The 20,646-nt window shown below is 38.4% G+C and overlaps 1 protein-coding gene and 1 long non-coding RNA gene across 4 annotated transcripts in view; one reads left to right on the top strand and one right to left on the bottom strand.

Annotated features, from left to right (window-relative positions):
• LOC138854989 (uncharacterized) overlaps positions 1 to 14,009 on the top strand; it is a 29,269-nt gene extending 15,260 nt beyond the window's left edge. Inside the window, exons 2-3 of the long non-coding RNA XR_011394162.1 lie at positions 4,197 to 4,240; positions 13,961 to 14,009. This is a non-coding gene — a long non-coding RNA (uncharacterized lncRNA). The remainder of the gene's footprint in view (positions 1 to 4,196; positions 4,241 to 13,960) is intronic.
• The window catches only part of LOC128702033 (uncharacterized), a 663,411-nt gene that overhangs the window by 35,664 nt on the left and 607,101 nt on the right, over positions 1 to 20,646 (bottom strand). For all 3 annotated transcript variants that reach the window (XM_070101460.1, XM_070101461.1, XM_070101462.1), the window contains exons 21-23: positions 17,531 to 17,767; positions 16,613 to 16,845; positions 15,374 to 15,542 (exon numbers count right to left, since the gene is read on the bottom strand). In XM_070101460.1, coding sequence (XP_069957561.1) covers positions 15,374 to 15,542; positions 16,613 to 16,845; positions 17,531 to 17,767 — 639 coding nt within the window. The remainder of the gene's footprint in view (positions 1 to 15,373; positions 15,543 to 16,612; positions 16,846 to 17,530; positions 17,768 to 20,646) is intronic.

The raw sequence follows: 20,646 nt of genomic DNA, 5'->3' as shown, positions 1-20,646 counted from the left end.
AAGCAACAGGTAAGAGAGAGGTGAAGGTTTATAAGCTAGAGGAGGAGGCAGTTAGGGTAAAATATAAACAACTAGTGGAGGATAGATGGGCTAGTGCGAGTATAGGCAATGGGGCTGAAGATGTATGGGGTAGGTTTAAGAACGTAGTGTTAGAGGATTCAGCAGAAGTTTGTGGTTACAGGAATGTGGGTGCAGGAGGGAAGAAGAGCAATTGGTGGAATGATGTAAAGAGATTAGTAAGAGAGAAAAAGTTAGCATATGAGAGGTTTTTACAAAACAGAAGTGATGCAAGGAGGGAGGAGTAAATGGAAAGGAAAAGAGGGGTTAAGAGAGTGGTGAAGAAATGTAAAAAGAGAGCAAATGAGAGAGTGGGTGAAATGCTATCAACAAATTTTGTTGAAAATAAGAAAAAGTTTTGGAGTGTAGAGGAAGCCTAATGAACGAATGGATTTGACAGTTAAAAGTAGGAGAGGAGAATTATTCAATGGAGAGTTAGAGGTATCAGGAAGATGGAGGGCATATTCTGAGGAACTGTTGATGAAGATAGGGAAGCTGTGATTTCGTGTATAGGGCAATTAGGAATAACATCTTGTAGGAGTGAGGAGGAGCAAGTTGTGAGTGTGGGGGAAGTTTGTGAGATAGTAGGTAGAATGAAAGAGGGTAAGGCAGCTGAGATTGATGGGATAAAGGTAGAAATGTTAAAAGCAGGTGGGAATATAGTTCTGGAGTGGTTGGTGCTTTTATTTAATAAATGTATGGAAGAGGGTAAGGTACCTAGGGACTGGAAGAGAGCATGCATAGTTCCTTTGTATAAAGGTAAAGGGGACAAAAAAGAGTGCAAAAATTATAGGGGAATAAGTCTGTTGAGTATACCTGGTAAAGTGTATTGTAGAGTTTTTATTGAAAGAATTAAGAGTAAGATGGAGAGTAGGATAGCAGATGAACAAGGAGGTTTTAGGAAGAGTAGGGGGTGTGTAGAGCAAGTGTTTACAGTGAAACATATAGGCGAACAGTATTTAGATAAGGGTAGAGAGGTTTCTGTGGCATTTATGGATTTGGAAAAGGCGTATGACAGGGTGGATAGGGAGGTAATGTGGCAGATGTTGCAAATGTATGGAATAGGAGGTAGGTTATTGAAAGCAGTGAAAAGTTTTTCTGAGGATAGTGAGGCTCAGGTTAGAGTATGTAGGAGAGAGGGAGGTTATTTCCCAGTAAAAGTAGGCCTTAGAAAAGGATGTGTGATGCCACCATGGTTGTTCAATATATTTATAGATAGGGTTATAAGAGAATGCTCGAGTGTGGGTAAGTGCTGTGGGGTTAAAAGATAAAGAATCTAACACAAAGTGGGAGTTGTCACAGTTGCTCTTTGCTGATGACACTGTGCTTTTGGGAGATTCTGAAGAGAAGTTGCAGAGGTTGGTGGATGAGTTTGGTAGGGAATGTAAAAGAAGAAAATTTCAAGTGAATACAGGAAAGAATAAGGTGATGAGGATAACAAAAAAATTAGGTAACAATAGATTTGAAATCAGACTGGAGGGAGAGAGTGTGGAGATGAATGTATTCAGATATTTAGGAGTGGACATTTCAGCAGATGGGCCTGTGAAAGATGAAGTGAATCATAGAACTGACAAGGGGAAAAATGTGAGTGGTGCACTACAAGTCTGTGGAGACAAAGAATTTTGTCCAGTGACAGCTCATAGCTAAAATTAGTGGAGGTGCTGCTTCAGAAAATGTTTAGCTATTGTTTTAATATTGTGTAAAGTGAAACAAGCATATAAAAAGAAAATTTATACATGAGCTTGATAAAATCATAAATGTTGCTGAGTCAAAAAGAACACTACCTTACACTTGCACAACAGGGTCAGCACTGTGTCAGCAACAGTGCTTTCTCTACCTAGTGTGCAGCATCTTATCTTTGACATGTGCACATGCGCACAACAGCCAAACACTGAGTCGCTGGAACTGTGAAGCACACAGTTCCATACAAGAATTTTTGTAATTTTTTTATGTACAGTGGAACCTCAAAAAACGAACTGCTCCCAACTCAGCCAATTATGTAAGTGTATTTTTGTAAGTGCTTTTATAAGTGTATTTTTGAGGGTCTGAAATGGACTAATCTAATTTACATTATTCCTGATGGGAATAAATTCGTTCGGTAGCGGCACTCGAACAGCCTTCTGGACCGAAGAAAGTTCGATATTTGAGGTTGCAATGTACTAGGGGATTGCTACTGACATTAAGCTTAAGGATTATATAAGGTACAAGTATAGAGAAAGAATTAAAGAAAAAAAAAGACTCATTATATTGAATGCTATCGATAATATCGAGTGAAAATAGGGGGTGCTGCAGCTCCACAGTGCCTATACACGATTTTGTCCATGGAAGCAAAGACGGGAATGTATGAGATTATAGTTATATTAATGCTCTTATATGGGTGCGAAGCATGGGTGGTGAATGCTGCAACAAGGAGAAGGCTGGAGGCAGTGAAGATGTCGTGTTGGAGGGCAATGTGTGGTGCGAATATAATGCAGAGAATTCGTAGTTTGGAAATCAGGAGGAGGCGCGGGATTACCAAAACTATTATCCAGAGGGCTAAGGAGGAGTTGTTGAGATGATTTGGTCATATAGAGAGGATGGAACGAAATAGAATGACTTCGAGAGTGTATGAATCTGTAGTGGAGGGAGGGCGGAGTAGAGGTCAGCCTGGGAAAGGTTGGAGGGAAGGGGTAAAGGGGGGTTTTGTATGTGAGGGGCTTGGATTTCCAGCAAGCATGCGTGAGCGTGCTAGGTAGGAGCGAATGGAGACAAATGGTTTTTAGGGTGTGACGTGCTGTTCAGTGGTGCCGTAAAGGATGGGGGTGTCCCAGGTGACACCATTTAGGGGGTGACACCATAGAGCCTCTAAAGAAGGTGACACTAATGTACAAAACTGTGCTGCAGCAACATAAGAGAAAAATTCTTCATTTCTATATAGCCTATTAGTAATCTATTTCTACAAGTATGTATGTACATGTACAAATCAGTAAAGATTGGTACGTCAAATTCAGATTTTTTTATTTCAGCATGATACAATGTCTGTACAGAGATGTTATATATTACATAATCTAATGGTTGAAATTATAACCATGTTTTTTAAAGGGGTAGAAGGACTCGGTCAGATGACCAAAAGCTCCAGTGGCGGGTCATAATATGAATAAGACCCGTGTTAGGAAACATCTATCCTGTTTCCTGACAAACCTTACCTAACCTAATGAGCGAAATTTAGGTGTACATGCAGAAAGCCCCTTAGTAGGCAGAGTATTTCAGGCAAACTGAAACCTGTATATTAAAGTACATGTACAAGAAAAGCCAAGATTGATTGATTTACCCAGCAGTGGCTTAGACACAGTTCTAGGGCATTATGGTATCTGACAAGGAAAGCTGCTATAAACTAGACATAGCTGATGTGAATATATATAATGAATAATGCCGTGATCAACTTGTAAAAATGCAAAATTCATACACATGCATAGGTTCATGCAAGTTTAGTGTTGAAGTTGATGCCAAACTACATCTTCCATACAGAAATGTAACTGATACATGAAGAGATTTTGTTAAAATGCACTGGACTATTATACAAATAATAACTTATACTATACTACAGTATAACCATATTACTCGGCATGCAAACATTTTGCCTCTTTGTGAATTGCTAGGCATTACGCAGTATATTTAAAATGATATGATCATGCACTCTTATTTATACACAGTAAACCCTTGATTTAGCATATTAATGGTGGAAGGGAGGATGGTGGACAAAGATGACGCTGTTTTGACATGATGGTAACAATAACAGACAATCCTGCATCAAATGACCCATCAGATTTTGTCCAGTAGTTCCAAAGTCCATTGAATTGAGGTTGATTAAAGCAATAGTTTACTGTGTATATGTGTGTATGAATAAAGAGAGGGATGGATGGGTTCATAAAATGACAGGCCCAGCTTGTTACTGCTTCGACCGCTGGACTTCTAATAGGCTGAAGCAGTCGAGCGCTGGGCCTGTCAATTTATGACCACAGTTTGAGCCTCCTGTCCATCCTTCTATTTATTCATTGGCAGTTTTTTATTATGACTTAATCAGAGTTCATATGTATGTATATCTTTGATGTATATATATGTATACCTTCGATGAGCTTCAAGAGTCTTACTACTTCCAGAGCCTGGTCATGGGCCATGCTCATCTGGTATACTGTACACTTAGGTAAGTAATGAAAGATAACAATTTGATGTAATAACTGTAAACATCAGAGAAAGACAGTACAGCATGTCCATTAGCTTTCATAACAAATATTTCTATGGTGTCAAAATTGAAATATTTCAGTATCATATGAAGTGTTTCAGGGGAAACTGAACAATCAACATACGTACTTATAATAACAACAGTCAAACAACTTCAAGAATTTCCTTCCAAAACCTCCTTTTCAATAAATAAATTTATATAACAACTTTTTTTCTCTAAATTTTAAATATTTTTACCTGGTAACATTTAATATTGTAAATTTAAAAAAAAAATTGTCTGTCTGCTTTATTAGCTAAAGGAAATACAGTCAGAACCCAAATTAACTCAGCTCTTAAAAATTAGACTTTTCAAAAATAAATTTAAAGACTGACATATATTTTCATTGACAATGAACAAAAATCTGCCTCAAGGTTTAATACATGGACACAAGTTAGTGGTATTTGCAAATTCTGAATTTATGGGGACTTCTGTAATGTTAATCCTTGCAATTTGTTGCATCAACTGTACAGTGTTTCCTTAGGGGCAAATATGCTGATATTTTCAAGACTATTGATTTGTCAACCAATTTTGATACTATGTCTTTTTTTCTATTAAACTAAAATTAATACCAAAAACTACATAACCTTAAAATTATAAAATAAAGTACCAGAGCGGGGTGCCTGAAATGCTTTGAGACAAGCAGTTAAAGATACAATTAATTTAGATGCCAATTTGTTTTGAGAATGAACTTGTAGTGTACTGTAGTGTACTGTACTGTACTGGTACTGTAGTGGTACTGTACTTGTACTACACTTGTATTGCACTTGTACTGCATCTGTACTGTACTTGTACTGCACTTGTACTGCACCTGTACTGCACCTGTACTGCACTTAATATGCCCATCTCTTGAGACTATCACATTTTCAAATGTCAGACTTTAAATTTTTTCCTGTATGCCAAAAATGTTTGTTTTCTTCTATCATGATTCTTACAGATTGAGCACTTTACAGATATTAAAAAAGTACTGGCAATCCCTATCATGGTTAATGCTAACAATAAGAGTGGAAAAGATGGTACTAAAGCAACCAAAATATGCAGAGCAAGCTTATGCAAAATACCAAACTAGAAGTGTTCCTTTACTAGACTCAAACTATGCTTTTAACATCCATTTATGAAAGACAGTGTACGTACATTAAGAAAATACTTACATTAATAGTGAAGTTACAGTTGAGGTGAGACTGATTGAATTGACTTTCATAACATGAGATGAGGTGCGGATGACAAGAAACAGATGATTGCTGATGTTATGAATGAAAAGAAGTTGGATGTCCTGGCCCTAAGCGAAACAAAGCTGAGTAGGGTAGGAGAGTTTCAGTGGGGGGAAATAAATGGGATTAAATCTGGAGTATCTGAGAGAGTTAGAGCAAAGGAAGGGGTAGCAGTAATGTTAAATGATCAGTTATGGAAGGAGAAAAGAGAATATGAATGTGTAAATTCAAGAATTATGTGGATTAAAGTAAAGGTTGGATGCGAGAAGTGGGTCATAATAAGCGTGTATGCACCTGGAGAAGAGAGGAATGCAGAGGAGAGAGAGAGATTTTGGGAGATGTTAAGTGAATGTATAGGAGCCTTTGAACCAAGTGAGAGAGTAATTGTGGTAGGGGACTTGAATGCTAAAGTAGGAGAAACTTTTAGAGAGGGTGTGGTAGGTAAGTTTGGGGTGCCAGGTGTAAATGATAATGGGAGCCCTTTGATTGAACTTTGTATAGAAAGGGGTTTAGTTATAGGTAATACATATTTTAAGAAAAAGAGGATAAATAAGTATACACGATATGATGTAGGGCGAAATGACAGTAGTTTGTTGGATTATGTATTGGTAGATAAAAGACTGTTGAGTAGACTTCAGGATGTACATGTTTATAGAGGGGCCACAGATATATCAGATCACTTTCTAGTTGTAGCTACACTGAGAGTAAAAGGTAGATGGGATACAAGGAGAATAGAAGCATCAGGGAAGAGAGAGGTGAAGGTTTATAAACTAAAAGAGGAGGCAGTTAGGGTAAGATATAAACAGCTATTGGAGGATAGATGGGCTAATGAGAGCATAGGCAATGGGGTCGAAGAGGTATGGGGTAGGTTTAAAAATGTAGTGTTAGAGTGTTCAGCAGAAGTTTGTGGTTACAGGAAAGTGGGTGCAGGAGGGAAGAGGAGCGATTGGTGGAATGATGATGTAAAGAGAGTAGTAAGGGAGAAAAAGTTAGCATATGAGAAGTTTTTACAAAGTAGAAGTGATGCAAGGAGGGAAGAGTATATGGAGAAAAAGAGAGAGGTTAAGAGAGTGGTGAAGCAATGTAAAAAGAGAGCAAATGAGAGAGTGGGTGAGATGTTATCAACAAATTTTGTTGAAAATAAGAAAAAGTTTTGGAGTGAGATTAACAAGTTAAGAAAGCCTAGAGAACAAATGGATTTGTCAGTTAAAAATAGGAGAGGAGAGTTATTAAATGGAGAGTTAGAGGTATTGGGAAGATGGAAGGAATATTTTGAGGAATTGTTAAATGTTGATGAAGATAGGGAAGCTGTGATTTCGTGTATAGGGCAAGGAGGAATAACATCTTGTAGGAGTGAGGAAGAGCCAGTTGTGAGTGTGGGGGAAGTTCGTGAGGCAGTAGGTAAAATGAAAGGGGGTAAGGCAGCCGGGATTGATGGGATAAAGATAGAAATGTTAAAAGCAGGTGGGGATATAGTTTTGGAGTGGTTGGTGCAATTGTTTAATAAATGTATGGAAGAGGGTAAGGTACCTAGGGATTGGCAGAGAGCATGCATAGTTCCTTTGTATAAAGGCAAAGGGGATAAAAGAGAGTGCAAAAATTATAGGGGGATAAGTCTGTTGAGTGTACCTGGTAAAGTGTATGGTAGAGTTATAATTGAAAGAATTAAGAGTAAGACGGAGAATAGGATAGCAGATGAACAAGGAGGCTTTAGGAAAGGTAGGGGGTGTGTGGACCAGGTGTTTACAGTGAAACATATAAGTGAACAGTATTTAGATAAGGCTAAAGAGGTCTTTGTGGCATTTATGGATTTGGAAAAGGCGTATGACAGGGTGGATAGGGGGGCAATGTGGCAGATGTTGCAAGTGTATGGTGTAGGAGGTAGGTTACTGAAAGCAGTGAAGAGTTTTTACGAGGATAGTGAGGCTCAAGTTAGAGTATGTAGGAAAGAGGGAAATTTTTTCCCAGTAAAAGTAGGCCTTAGACAAGGATGTGTGATGTCACCGTGGTTGTTTAATATATTTATAGATGGGGTTGTAAGAGAAGTAAATGCGAGGGTCTTGGCAAGAGGCGTGGAGTTAAAAGATAAAGAATCACACACAAAGTGGGAGTTGTCACAGCTGCTCTTTGCTGATGACACTGTGCTCTTGGGAGATTCTGAAGAGAAGTTGCAGAGATTGGTGGATGAATTTGGTAGGGTGTGCAAAAGAAGAAAATTAAAGGTGAATACAGGAAAGAGTAAGGTTATGAGGATAACAAAAAGATTAGGTGATGAAAGATTGAATATCAGATTGGAGGGAGAGAGTATGGAGGAGGTGAACGTATTCAGATATTTGGGAGTGGACGTGTCAGCGGATGGGTCTATGAAAGATGAGGTGAATCATAGAATTGATGAGGGAAAAAGAGTGAGTGGTGCACTTAGGAGTCTGTGGAGACAAAGAACTTTGTCCTTGGAGGCAAAGAGGGGAATGTATGAGAGTATAGTTTTACCAACGCTCTTATATGGGTGTGAAGCGTGGGTGATGAATGTTGCAGCGAGGAGAAGGCTGGAGGCAGTGGAGATGTCATGTCTGAGGGCAATGTGTGGTGTGAATATAATGCAGAGAATTCGTAGTTTGGAAGTTAGGAGGAGGTGCGGGATTACCAAAACTGTTGTCCAGAGGGCTGAGGAAGGGTTGTTGAGGTGGTTCGGACATGTAGAGAGAATGGAGCGAAACAGAATGACTTCAAGAGTGTATCAGTCTGTAGTGGAAGGAAGGCGGGGTAGGGGTCGGCCTAGGAAGGGTTGGAGGGAGGGGGTAAAGGAGGTTTTGTGTGCGAGGGGCTTGGACTTCCAGCAGGCATGCTTGAGCGTGTTTGATAGGAGTGAATGGAGACAAATGGTTTTTAATACTTGACGTGCTGTTGGAGTGTGAGCAAAGTAACATTTATGAAGGGATTCAGGGAAACCGGCAGGCCGGACTTGAGTCCTGGAGATGGGAAGTACAGTGCCTGCACTCTGAAGGAGGGGTGTTAATGTTGCAGTTTAAAAACTGTAGTGTAAAGCACCCTTCTGGCAAGACAGTGATGGAGTGAATGATGGTGAAAGTTTTTCTTTTTCGGGCCACCCTGCCTTGGTGGGAATCGGCCGGTGTGATAATAAAAAAAAAAAAAAAAAAAAAACATGAGAGGAAAGAGGAAGTAACCCACAAACCAGCCAGGTTCCACTAATAATTAATTAACCTAAAACTAACTCACAATATAGAGAAGAAACTATATATGACATTTTTGATAATGTGATGTAAATGGCTTAGAAAACTGACAAGTTGAAGAATGAGACACTTGTGCAACATTTGGGAATCTTTATTAAGGAAATGTTTTGCCAGCCAGTGGCTTCTTCAGTCCAACACATCGACTCAAGGTGTCCTGTAGTTCAGTCGCTACTGTGCTCAGCTCACACACTGAGGTCCAGAGTTCGAATCTCCGGTATGGCTGGAAAACATTAGGATGTGTTTCCATAAGACACCTGCTGTCCCTGTTCACCCATTAGTGTAAAATGAGTACTTGGGTGTTAGTCGACTAGTGTGGGTCGCATCCTGGGACAAAACTGACCTAATTTGCCTGGAATGCTCTGCATAACAAGTGGCTTTCTATATAGTAGTATGTCAGTGATGTCAGCTAGGCCTGTATACCTTGTATATGTACTTGTAGAAATAAAGATATTATTATTATTATTAAGGCCGAGGGACTGATTACCTCAAACTCGCCTTGGTCTTCCACTGTTCTTTGCACTGAACTGAAGATGCCTCTAGCTGATGAAATGTTTCTATAATAAAGATCCCCAAATGTTGCACAAGTGTCTTAGTCTTAACTTTTTATAATGCTCTGGACAGACCAAAATATCATTTAGAGTTTCCTCTCTAAATTTTGAGTTGCTTGTGAGTTGTCCAGTCATGCACGGTATTGTGACTCTCACTCACAATTAATATCTGAGGAAGAGTTATGTGAGGCAGGCAATATCAAGGATAACACTTAAAAAAAACATGGAATGGGTAGGATTTAAGCCCCTGGTGAGAGAGTTCTAAAACTCCAGACTATGGGTTCTAACCCCACCAATTCCGTGGTTTATTTGCAATCATGTTATTACGATTTTGTGAGACACATTTAATGTATCATAAACCAGGAAAGTAGTTTAACTCAAAATTAATTTCTGTAATCAGAAACATAAAAAAAATAATTCATTATTAAGACTATTCATAAGAGATATTTTCATACAAAAAATTTAATGTATTAGGTTTTATTTAGAATGTGTATAACAGATCAAATTCTAATGCACAGTGTTGTATAACTAAACATTTATAGCAAAACATGTGTTGCATTAACTACAATATTATCTGGCACATAAGATGCACTTTTTTTTATCATGAAGTCTCTCGGAAAATCACCTTGTGGCTTATATGCTGAAAGTCAGGGTCAAGGGTAGTCTTTGGGTTACTAGCAAGTGGTGTTTTATAAAAAGACATGCAGTTCATTATAGTGATAAAGTTGTAATCAATGTTAAAGTCAAAAGCTTGTGCACATTGTGTGCTTGTGCACCTTATATAGTAATGATTTGTTTATCAGGCCATGTTGATCAGGCCCTGATCCACCGTGAGGCCTGGTCACAGACCAGGCTGCAGGGGAGTAGATCCCTGAAACCCTCTCCAGGTATCTCTAAGACTATCTTTATTTTTGCTAAATCAGCATGAGCACTGAATGAATGATGGTGAATGCATTTCCTCTTTTGGGACTAACTCTTTGGTGAGAGATAGCCAATGTGGTTTACAATTATATATTCCAGATGGTTTTTTTAAGATGCTGGTTGTCTCCCACCAAGGCAGGGTGACATGAAAAAGAAATGCATTCACCATCATTCACACTATCACTGTCTTAACAAAATTTCCCTGTGGGGAGAGTATTACCCCATGGGGAGAGTAGCACCCTGTGGGGAGAGTAGCACCCTGTAGGGAGAGTAGCACCTGTGGGAGCATGAAACCCTTACAAAGAAGACCCTAATCCTAATCCCCACCAAAGCATTTGATTGACTCAGCACTAGGGGCCCTAAGGTAGGGTAACTTAAAGAAGAAAACACATTCACCATTACTCTTTCAACAGCTATCTTGCCAGAGGTGAGTAGACCTCACAAATTTGTACTTCTCCCTTCACCTCAGTGGTAACCATTTTAACCTGAATCCCTTCTCTGTTCACTTCAACAGACTCATATATCTACTAGATGATCAAGCACTTAACATTCTAAACCCTTCACTTCCCCTTCCTGCACCCCTTCCTAAGATGCTCCCTACCCCTTCTTCCATTCACTCTGCATTTATACTTCTCCTTGATCAACCTATTCTGCTCCATCCTTTCTAAATGACTAAACCATCTCAACAAACCCTCATGTATTTTCTGACTTATGCCTTTTGACATTATCACACTGCCTTCTAATGTCTATGTCCCTTATTCTCTGCATAACATTAACACTACACACTGATCTTGGACGTGCTATTTCCAATGCTTTCAGCAGTGGAACATTCGAAGTCTTTGCTTTATTTTCATATTAAATAAAGAACAATACCCATATAAACTGCACATAGGAGAAAGAAACTTATGATGGCATTTTGGTCTGACTTGGACCATCAATGGTTCAAGTCAAACCAAAAACTCACCATAAGTTTCAGGCTTTTATGTGTGGGTTATTTGTGTATTATCCACATTAGATCATTAGAACCATTAAGTTCCTTGTCCTGCACCCACTGAAAAACTTCACTTATGCAAGTTTTGAAATGCTGCACTTTGATTACTTTCTTCCCTTATCTATCCTGTGAACCACCTTGTTTTTCATAAACCTATCTGCTGATATATACACTCCCAAATCTTTTAATAAAGTACATTTCCTTTCCCAATAATTCTTCCTTCCAATTTGATGTTCAATCTTGCATTCCCTAGACTTCTAAATATTCCATTTGTTTTTTTCCTGTGCCCAGTTTTAATTTCCCTTTACACACTCTTCTAAGCTCATCTACCAGCTCCTCAATTTTTATTTTTATTTTTTTTGTTCTTCTAAAAGCAATGTTTTTTTTTTTAACATATCAGCCGTTTCCCACCGAGTAAGGGTAACCCAAAAAGAAACAAAAAACTTTCATTATCATTCAACACTTTCGCCATCACTCATACATAATCACTGTCTTTGCAGAGGCACTCAGATAAGACAGTTTAGATAGTCACTCCAAACTGCCAATATCCCAAACCCCTCCTTTAAAGTGCAGACATTATACATACTTCCCATTTCCAGGACACAAGTCTAGCTAACCGTTTTCCCTGAATCCCTTCGCAAAATATTACCCCAATCACACTCCAACAGCTTGTCAGGTCCCAAAAAACATTCGTCTCCATTCACTCCTACTTCAGAAGCTCATGCACGCTTGCTGGAAGTCCAAGACCCTTGTCCACAAAATCTTCTTTACCCCCCTCCCGAGTCCAACCTTTTCGAGGACGACTCCTACCCCGCCTTCCTTCCCCTATATATTTATACGCTCTTCAAGTTATTCTACTTTGTTCCATTCTCTCTAAATGACCAACCCACCTCAATAACCCTCTGACTAATGCTTTTAGTAAGTCTACACCTTCTCCTCATTTCCACACTACGAATTCTCTGCATAATATTTACACCACACACTGCCCTTAGACATGACGTCTCCACTGCCTCCAGCCACCTCCTTGCTGCAACATTTACAACCCAAGCTTCACACCCATACAAGAGTGTTGGTACCACTATACTTTTGTACATTCCCTTCTTTGCCTCTATGAATAACGTTTTTTTGTCTCCACAGATACCTCAAAGCACCACTCACCTTTTTTCCTTCATCAATTCTATGGTTAACCTCATCCTTCATAAACCCATCCTCTGACAAGTCAACTCCCAAATATCTGAAAACATTCACTTCTTCCATACTCCCTCTCTCCAGAGTGATATCTAATTTTTCTTTATCTAAATAGTTTGATACCCTCATGACCTTACTCTTATCTATGTTCATTTTTAACTTTCTACCTTTATACACCCTCCTTAAAAGCAATGTCATCACCAAAAGCAGCAGTGATAACTCCCACTGAATATCAGATTCATTATCTTTTAGGCCACACTTCTCCCTAACAATCTAGCATTCACTTCATTCACAACACCATCTATAAGGATGATAAACAACCATGATAATGTCTCACATTTCTATTTTTCTTTCTTTCCTGTACACCTTAACCTGCTGAAGAGGACCCCAGAAAGGGTGTCAAAATTTTTTTTTTTTTTTTTTTTTTCAACAAGTCGGTCGTCTCCCACCGAGGCAGGGTGACCCAAAAAAAGAAAGAAAATCCCCAAAAAGAAAATACTTTCATCATCATTCAACACTTTCACCACACTCACACATTATCACTGCTTTTGCAGAGGTGCTCAGAATATAACAGTTTAGAAGCATATACGTATTGAGATACACAACATATCCCTCCAAACTGCCAATATCCCAAACCCCTCCTTTAAAGTGCAGGCATTGTACTTCCCATTTCCAGGACTCAAGTCCGACTATATGAAAATAACCGGTTTCCCTGAATCCCTTCACTAAATATTACCCTGCTCACACTCCAACAGATCGTCAGGTCCCAAGTATCATTCGTCTCCATTCACTCCTATCTAACACGCTCATGCACGCTTGCTGGAAGTCCAAGCCCCTCACCCACAAAACCTCCTTTACCCCCTCTTTCCAACCCTTTCGAGGATGACCCCTACCCCTCTTTCCTTCCCCTATACAGGTCAATTAATCTCCTGAGTTTCTGTCTCCATGTGGGTTATTATTGAGCAGTGACAAGTGTTCATTATATGTACTTCAGGTATTTACCCTATAAAAACATTTTATACTGTTCAATAATAATAATAATATATTATTATTTTTGTATTATTATCACACTGGCCGATTCCCACCAAGGCAGGGTGGCCCGAAAAAGAAAAACTTTCACCATCATTCACTCTATCACTGTCTTGCCAGAAGGGTGCTCTACACTACAGTTTTTAAACTACAACATTAACACCCCTCCTTCAGAGTGCAGGCACTGTACTAATAATAATAATAATAATAATAATAATAATAATAATAATAATAATAATAATAATAATAATAATATTTTATTTCAGCATGATAAACGTTTGTACAAAGGAATATAATGCTTGGGTGTACATGCCAAAAGGCCCTTTATATGCAAAGCATTTTGGGCAAACTTAAAACTAACTTGAAATTAAGAAGGCAATAACAGTACATATAATCATTAGGTGAGTTACAATGAATACAAGATAACTGAATATTCTATTAAGTCATGCTATATGTCTTTGATAAGTTTTGTAGGGAAGAATTACAATTTTGATTATTAACCTTAGGTGGACACAATGGAGTGATTAACATTGGAGGTGAATACAGATATTGAGAGTAAGTATATACTGATTATAAAGTTTTACGTACCTATGTTCATGATATTGAGCAAATTCATGTATAGTTTTTACATTATGTATTTATGATGGGCTGGGATAGGTTAAAGAGATAAGGTGTTTTTTAATTGTAGTTTTAAAAATAACCTTTTACACATACATAAATACAACAAATATATATGTAACATATTTATAATTTTGTTGAAAATAAGAAAAAGTTTTGGAGTGAGATTAACAAGTTAAGGAAGCCTAAAGAAAAAATGGATTTGTCAGTTAAAAATAGGAGAGGAGAGTTATTAAATGGAGAGTTAGAGGTATTGGGAAGATGGAGGGAATATTTCGAGGAATTGTTAAACGTTGATGAAGATAGGGAAGCTGTGATTTCGTGTATATGGCAAGGAGGAATAACATCTTGTAGGTGTGAGGAAGAGCCAGTTGTGAGCGTGGGGGAAGTTCGTGAGGCAGTAGGTAAAATGAAAGGGGGTAAGGCAGCCAGGATTGATGGGATAAAGATAGAAATGTTAAAAGCAGGTGGGGATGTAGTTTTGGAGTGGTTGGTGCAATTATTTAATAAATGTATGGAAGAGGGTAAGGTACCTAGGGATTGGCAGAGAGCATGCATAGTTCCTTTGTATAAAGGCAAAGGGGACAAAAGAGAGTGCAGAAATTATAGGGGAATAAGTCTGGAGGCAGTGGAGATGTCATGTCTGAGGGCAATGTGTGGTGTGAATATAATGCAGAGAATTCGTAGTTTGGAAGTTAGGAGGAGGTGCGGGATTACCAAAACTGTTGTCCAGAGGGCTGAGGAAGGGTTGTTGAGGTGGTTCGGACATGTAGAGAGAATGGAGCGAAACAGAATGACTTCAAGAGTGTATCAGTCTGTAGTGGAAGGAAGGCGGGGTAGGGGTCGGCCTAAGAAAGGTTGGAGGGAGAGGGTAAAGGAGGTTTTGTGTGCGAGGGGCTTGGACTTCCAGCAGGCATGCATGAGCGTGTTTGATAGGAGTGAATGGAGACAAATGGTTTTTAATACTTGACGTGCTGTTGGAGTGTGAGCAAAGTAACATTTATGAAGGGATTCAGGGAAACCGGCAGGCCGGACTTGAGTCCTGGAGATGGGAAGTACAGTGCCTGCACTCTGAAGGAGGGGTGTTAATGTTGCAGTTTAAAAACTGTAGTGTAAAGCACCCTTCTGGCAAGACAGTGATGGAGTGAATGATGGTGAAAGTTTTTCTTTTTCGGGCCACCCTGCCTTGGTGGGAATCGGCCAGTGTAATAATAAGAAAAAAAAAATTTTGTTTTTTTTCAAATAATTAAGAAATGCTTCAACCACAATAAAACAAATTCCTCAGAAATATCTTTCATTACCTTCAGTTGGGACAGCTTCGAAGGTGTCATCGAGGGTGAGCCTTGGAGGGTACTCCTCCAGACTTGGGAAGACATCAATGGTGGTGCTCAGAGGTCCTGACAGTCGCCGGGCTAGATCATCAGGATCCACCAGTGTTGATTCAACCAAGGGTGACTCTGGCACGGTGTTCTGAAGTGATAGTACTGAAGTAGTAGTAATAGTAACACTACTAGTGCTCAAGTAGTAGTAACAGTAACACTACTAGTGCCATCATTAGTATTGTATTCACCAAGAAGGGATGGAAATTAGTTGTGATCCAAGGGAAGAGTCATATCAAGTTTTTGAATCAAGAGCACTTCACATGCACCAAGGCCTTCCCTTAAAGGAAAAATTATAGTAGACAACATAATACCACCCTATCTGAAGAGAATTATCTCTGAGGTTTATGATGATTCTGGGAAAAGTTCAACATCAATAAGTATGTTAGGTAAGACACATATGCAACAGTTAGGTATCTTTATTATGAAACGTTTTGCCTACACAGTAGGCTTCTTCAGTCAAGTACAGAAAAGTTGATAGAAGCAGAAGATACTTGAAGACGATGTAATCAGTCCATCACCCTTAAAGTTTTGAGGTGGTCAGTCCCTCAGTCTGGGACCACCTCAAAACTTTAAGGGTGATGGACTGATTACATCGTCTTCAAGTATCTTCTGCTTCTATCAACTTTTCTGTACTTGACTGAAGAAGCCTACTGTGTAGGCGAAACGTTTCATAATAAAGATACCTAACTGTTGCATATGTGTCTTACCTAACAACCTGTCGGTATTTTATACCATTTTAATGTTCATCAATAAGTATATACACAGAATTTTTCAAACAAAATAAATCAACACAGTATACATTGTTCAAAGTAAAGAGGGTATTAATGAAACAATGGAAATACTTTACTATAAACTCTAACAATTAAAATAATGAATAGATCTAGAGAACCAATGTTGATTTTATTATTAATATAAAATTTTAAGTTTTAACTTCAAACATTTATTTCCCCCTGAGCTTCTTGAAACAAAAAGATTTTTTTGTAATACAGTGGCTGTCTCCCACTGAGGCAGATGCTCCCCTATTATCATTTACTCCTTAGTTCAAAACTCACTAAAAACTTCCCAAAATATCTCTCAATCTCTCTTTCTCTACCAGCCTACTACCTGTACCTACAAAAAATAGATTCACTACAATACAGTAATCAAAATGGTTCTCACCTGTGACACAGCACGAGCATTTCTTGAGTGTTCCTGAGCCTCAACAACAACATCCCCAGACACCGTTAATGACCCAGGAGAGACAACCTCAATGTGCCGAGCACGACGGAGAGATTCCGAGCTGGAGACATCATCCACATCAAGGGGACGAGCATGGTACACGTCCACATTTCGAAACAGGTCAACCTCGTAATGCACTTGACGGTCAGCGTGTGAGGTGGGGAATGTACGTCCTGGGCACGTAAGTACATATTTTCATTAAAGCTTTATTCCTATACAGGAGGGCCCTGCTTTACAGTGCTTCACTTTGCAATATTTTGCTTTACAGCAGTCTTCAATTATACACATTCTTCATTTATTCAGGCTTCCTACAATAAATATATTCACCACTCACTATAAGCTAACTACAAAAGTATTTGAAGGTAAGTAATGTGTAATGTATATGCATTTTTTAGGCCTAGGGCACTTAATGTATGATAAAGTAAACATGTTGTCAGGTTTTTATGTGGATTTGAAAGTGAAAAAACTATGTATCACTTTACAGCGATTTTTGCTTTACATCAGTAGCCTGGAACCTAACCTGCTGTGTAAGTGGGGCCCTCCTGTATTCATAGGGAATTTGTGAATGAAAATACAATACCAACTAATATTTAAGAGTTTAGTGTTTCATCATACTGGACAATTCCTGGTATACTGTACTTGCATACGAATTTATCTTTAAATATTTCAGCCAACAATCCTGTACGTTCTAAAGGAAAAGTCCTATGCTGAAGCTTGTACGTTGGACTATGTGTGCCAGCAGTAACAGCCTGGTTGATCATGCCCTAATCCACCAGAAGGCCTGGTCATGGACTGAGTCATGGGGCGTTGACCCTCGGAACACCATCCAGTAAACAAGTGACAGAATGAAGATATTACCTGAGAAAGTCATGGAAGGTCTTGTGAAAATTGGAGAGTTGAGCACTCGTTGTAATTCCCTCTGGCATTCAGTGAGGCCAACTTCACAGTTTACTGGAGAGTTAAACTCATCGACAAACTGCACCGAGCAGCCGCCACAAGGATTGACTCTGCAGACAGCGTGGGGATGGGAGAAACACACCTGGTTTTCACACAGGCTCTTGTCACATACGTGGACTATCTGACCAGGCTCACAGACTGAAATTTGATTTTATTAATTAAGGTTTAGCAACAATAATAGACAGAAAGCTTTTTTTTTTTTTTTTCAAAAAAACTGATTGAATCCCACTGAGGCAGGGTCACCTAAAAAGAAAAACAAAAGTTTTTCTTTTTAAATTTAACAACGTATACAAGAGAAAGGGTTACTAGCTCCTTGCTCTCAGCATTTTAGTCACCTTTTATGACATACATGGCTTATAGAGGAAGAATTCTGTTCCACTTTCCCATAGAGAGAAAGCTATTTAGTATTACAGTTGAACCTCAAAAATCGAACTGCTCCCAACTCAACCAATTATGCAAGTGTATTTTTGTAAGTGCTTTTATAAGTGTATTTTTGAGGGTTTCAAATGGACTAATCTAATTTATATTATTCCTGATGGGAATAAATTCATTCGGTAACGGCACTTGGACAGCCTTCTGGACTGAAGAAAGTTCGATATTTGAGGTTCCACTGTATATAAATACTGTAGCTACATAAACACAAGAAATAAATTTTGCTCCTAGTGTCAAGAAAAATAAGGAAAATTATACTGTTCTTCCACATACTACTGCATCCTTCATTTGATCTTCATGTTCAGTGTATGTTTTTACCTCAAGTTAATGTTTATCCAAGACCAGAAAATATGTATGCTATATCCCTTTTACTCCTAAACAATGCTTCTACCCACACAACCGCCTGTCTTACCCAAGATATGAGTTTCAGTCTGCCCATATAAATATGTATCTGTCCTTACACTAAAGAGCCTGCTGCTTTTGAAAGGTATTAAATTATACACACTTTCAATGCAATTAAAAATATACACTTTTAGCTATGTAACGAAAATAAAAAAAAAATTTAAAAAAAAAAAAAAAAAAACAATAATAATAACAACAACAATACAAGAATAATAATAAATAATCACAACAACAATGATAATAAAATAATAATAATAATTTTTTAATAATTATTATTTTTATTATTTGGAAGTGGATGTGTCAGTAGCTAAGTCTATGAACGACTACGCAGAAAACTTATTTGCCATCGCTACTTTGTTTAACAAATCTTTATAAATCAGAACTTTGCCAATCATGCTTAAGATAGCAAGGGTTACCCCAATACACAAAGGAGGTGATCCAACTAATGCAAATAACAATTGCCAATATCCAACTTACCACTGTTATTAAAAATCTTTTAATAATGTTGGTAGAATTACCGACAAGTGAGTGTAAAACGAAAGCCTGTAAGTGTTTTACATGATGGTAGGATTGCTGATGTCTTTTGTCTGTCTCATAAATATGCAAGATTACAGGTATGTCTTGCTACTTCTACTTACACTTAGGTCACACTACACATATATGTACACATTTATTTATACACACTCATCTGAGTTTTCTTTGATTTTATCTTAATAGTTCTTGGTCTTATTACTTTTCCTTTTATATCCATGGGGAAGTGGAATAAGAATCTTTCCTCCGTAAGCCATGCGTGTTGTAGAAGTCAACTAAAATGCCGGGAACAATGGGCTAGTAACCCCTTTTCCTGTAAAGATTACTAAAAAGAATAAGAAGAAGAAAATTGTCAAAGTGGGAAGTCTGAATGTGCATGGATGTTGTGCAAATGATAAGAAAGAGATGATTGTGGATGTTATGAATGGGAAGAAGCTGGATGTCCTGGCTTTAAGTGAAACAAAGCTGAAGGGGGTGGGAGAGTTTCAATGGAGAGGAATAAATGGGATTAGGTCAGGGGTTTCAAATAGAGTTAGAGCTAAAGAAGGAGTAGCAATAATGTTGAAGGATAAGCTATGGCAGGAAAAGAGGGACTATAAATGTATTAATTCAAGGATTATGTGGAATAAAATAAAGATTGGATGTGAAAAGTGGGTTATAGTAAGCGTGTATGCACCTGGAGAAGAAAGAAGTGTAGAGGAGAGAGAGAGATTTTGGGAAATGTTGAGTGAATGCATGGGGAGTTTTGAATCAAGTGTGAGAGTAATGGTGGTTGGGGATTTCAATGCTAAAGTGGGTAAAAATGTTATAGAGGGAGTAGTAGGTAAATTTGGGGTGCCAGGGGTAAATGTAAATGGGGAGCCTTTAATTGAGCTATGTGTAGAAAGAGATTTGGTAATAAGTAATGCATATTTTATGAAAAAGAGGATAAATAAATATACAAGGTATGATGTAGCACGTAATGAAAGTAGTTTATTAGATTATGTATTGGTGGATAAAAGGTTGATGGGTAGGCTCCAGGATGTACATGTTTATAGAGGGGCAACTGATATATCGGACCATTATTTAGTTGTAGCTACAGTTAGAGTAAGAGGTAGATGGGAAAAGAGGAAGGTGGCAACAACAAGTAAGAGGGAGGTGAAAGTGTATAAACTAAGGGAGGAGGAAGTTTGGGTGAGATATAAGCGACTATTGGCAGAAAGGTGGGCTAGTGCAAAGATGAGTAGTGGGGGAGGGGGGGTTGAAGAGGGTTGGAATAGTTTTAAAAATGCAGTATTAGAATGTGGGGCAGAAGTTTGTGTTTATAGGAGGGTGGGGGCAGGAGGAAAGAGGAGTGATTGATGGAATGATGAAGTAAAGGGTGTGATAAAAGAGAAAAAGGTAGCTTATGAGAGATTTTTACAAAGCAGAAGTGTTATAAGAAGAGCAGAGTATATGGAGAGTAAAAGAAAGGTAAAGAGAGTGGTGAGAGAGTGCAAAAGGAGAGCAGATGATAGAGTGGGAGAGGCACTGTCAAGAAATTTTAATGAAAATAAGAAAAAATTTTGGAGTGAGTTAAACAAGTTAAGAAAGCCTAGGGAAAGTATGGATTTGTCAGTTAAAAACAGTAGGGGAGTTAGTAGATGGGGAGATGGAGGTATTAGGTAGATGGT

This window comes from Cherax quadricarinatus, chromosome 77, assembly GCF_038502225.1.
Source record: "Cherax quadricarinatus isolate ZL_2023a chromosome 77, ASM3850222v1, whole genome shotgun sequence".
Taxonomy (NCBI): domain Eukaryota; kingdom Metazoa; phylum Arthropoda; class Malacostraca; order Decapoda; family Parastacidae; genus Cherax; species Cherax quadricarinatus.
The sequence above is the reverse complement of the archived record's forward strand: the minus strand, read 5'-3'. Positions and strand labels throughout refer to the sequence as shown.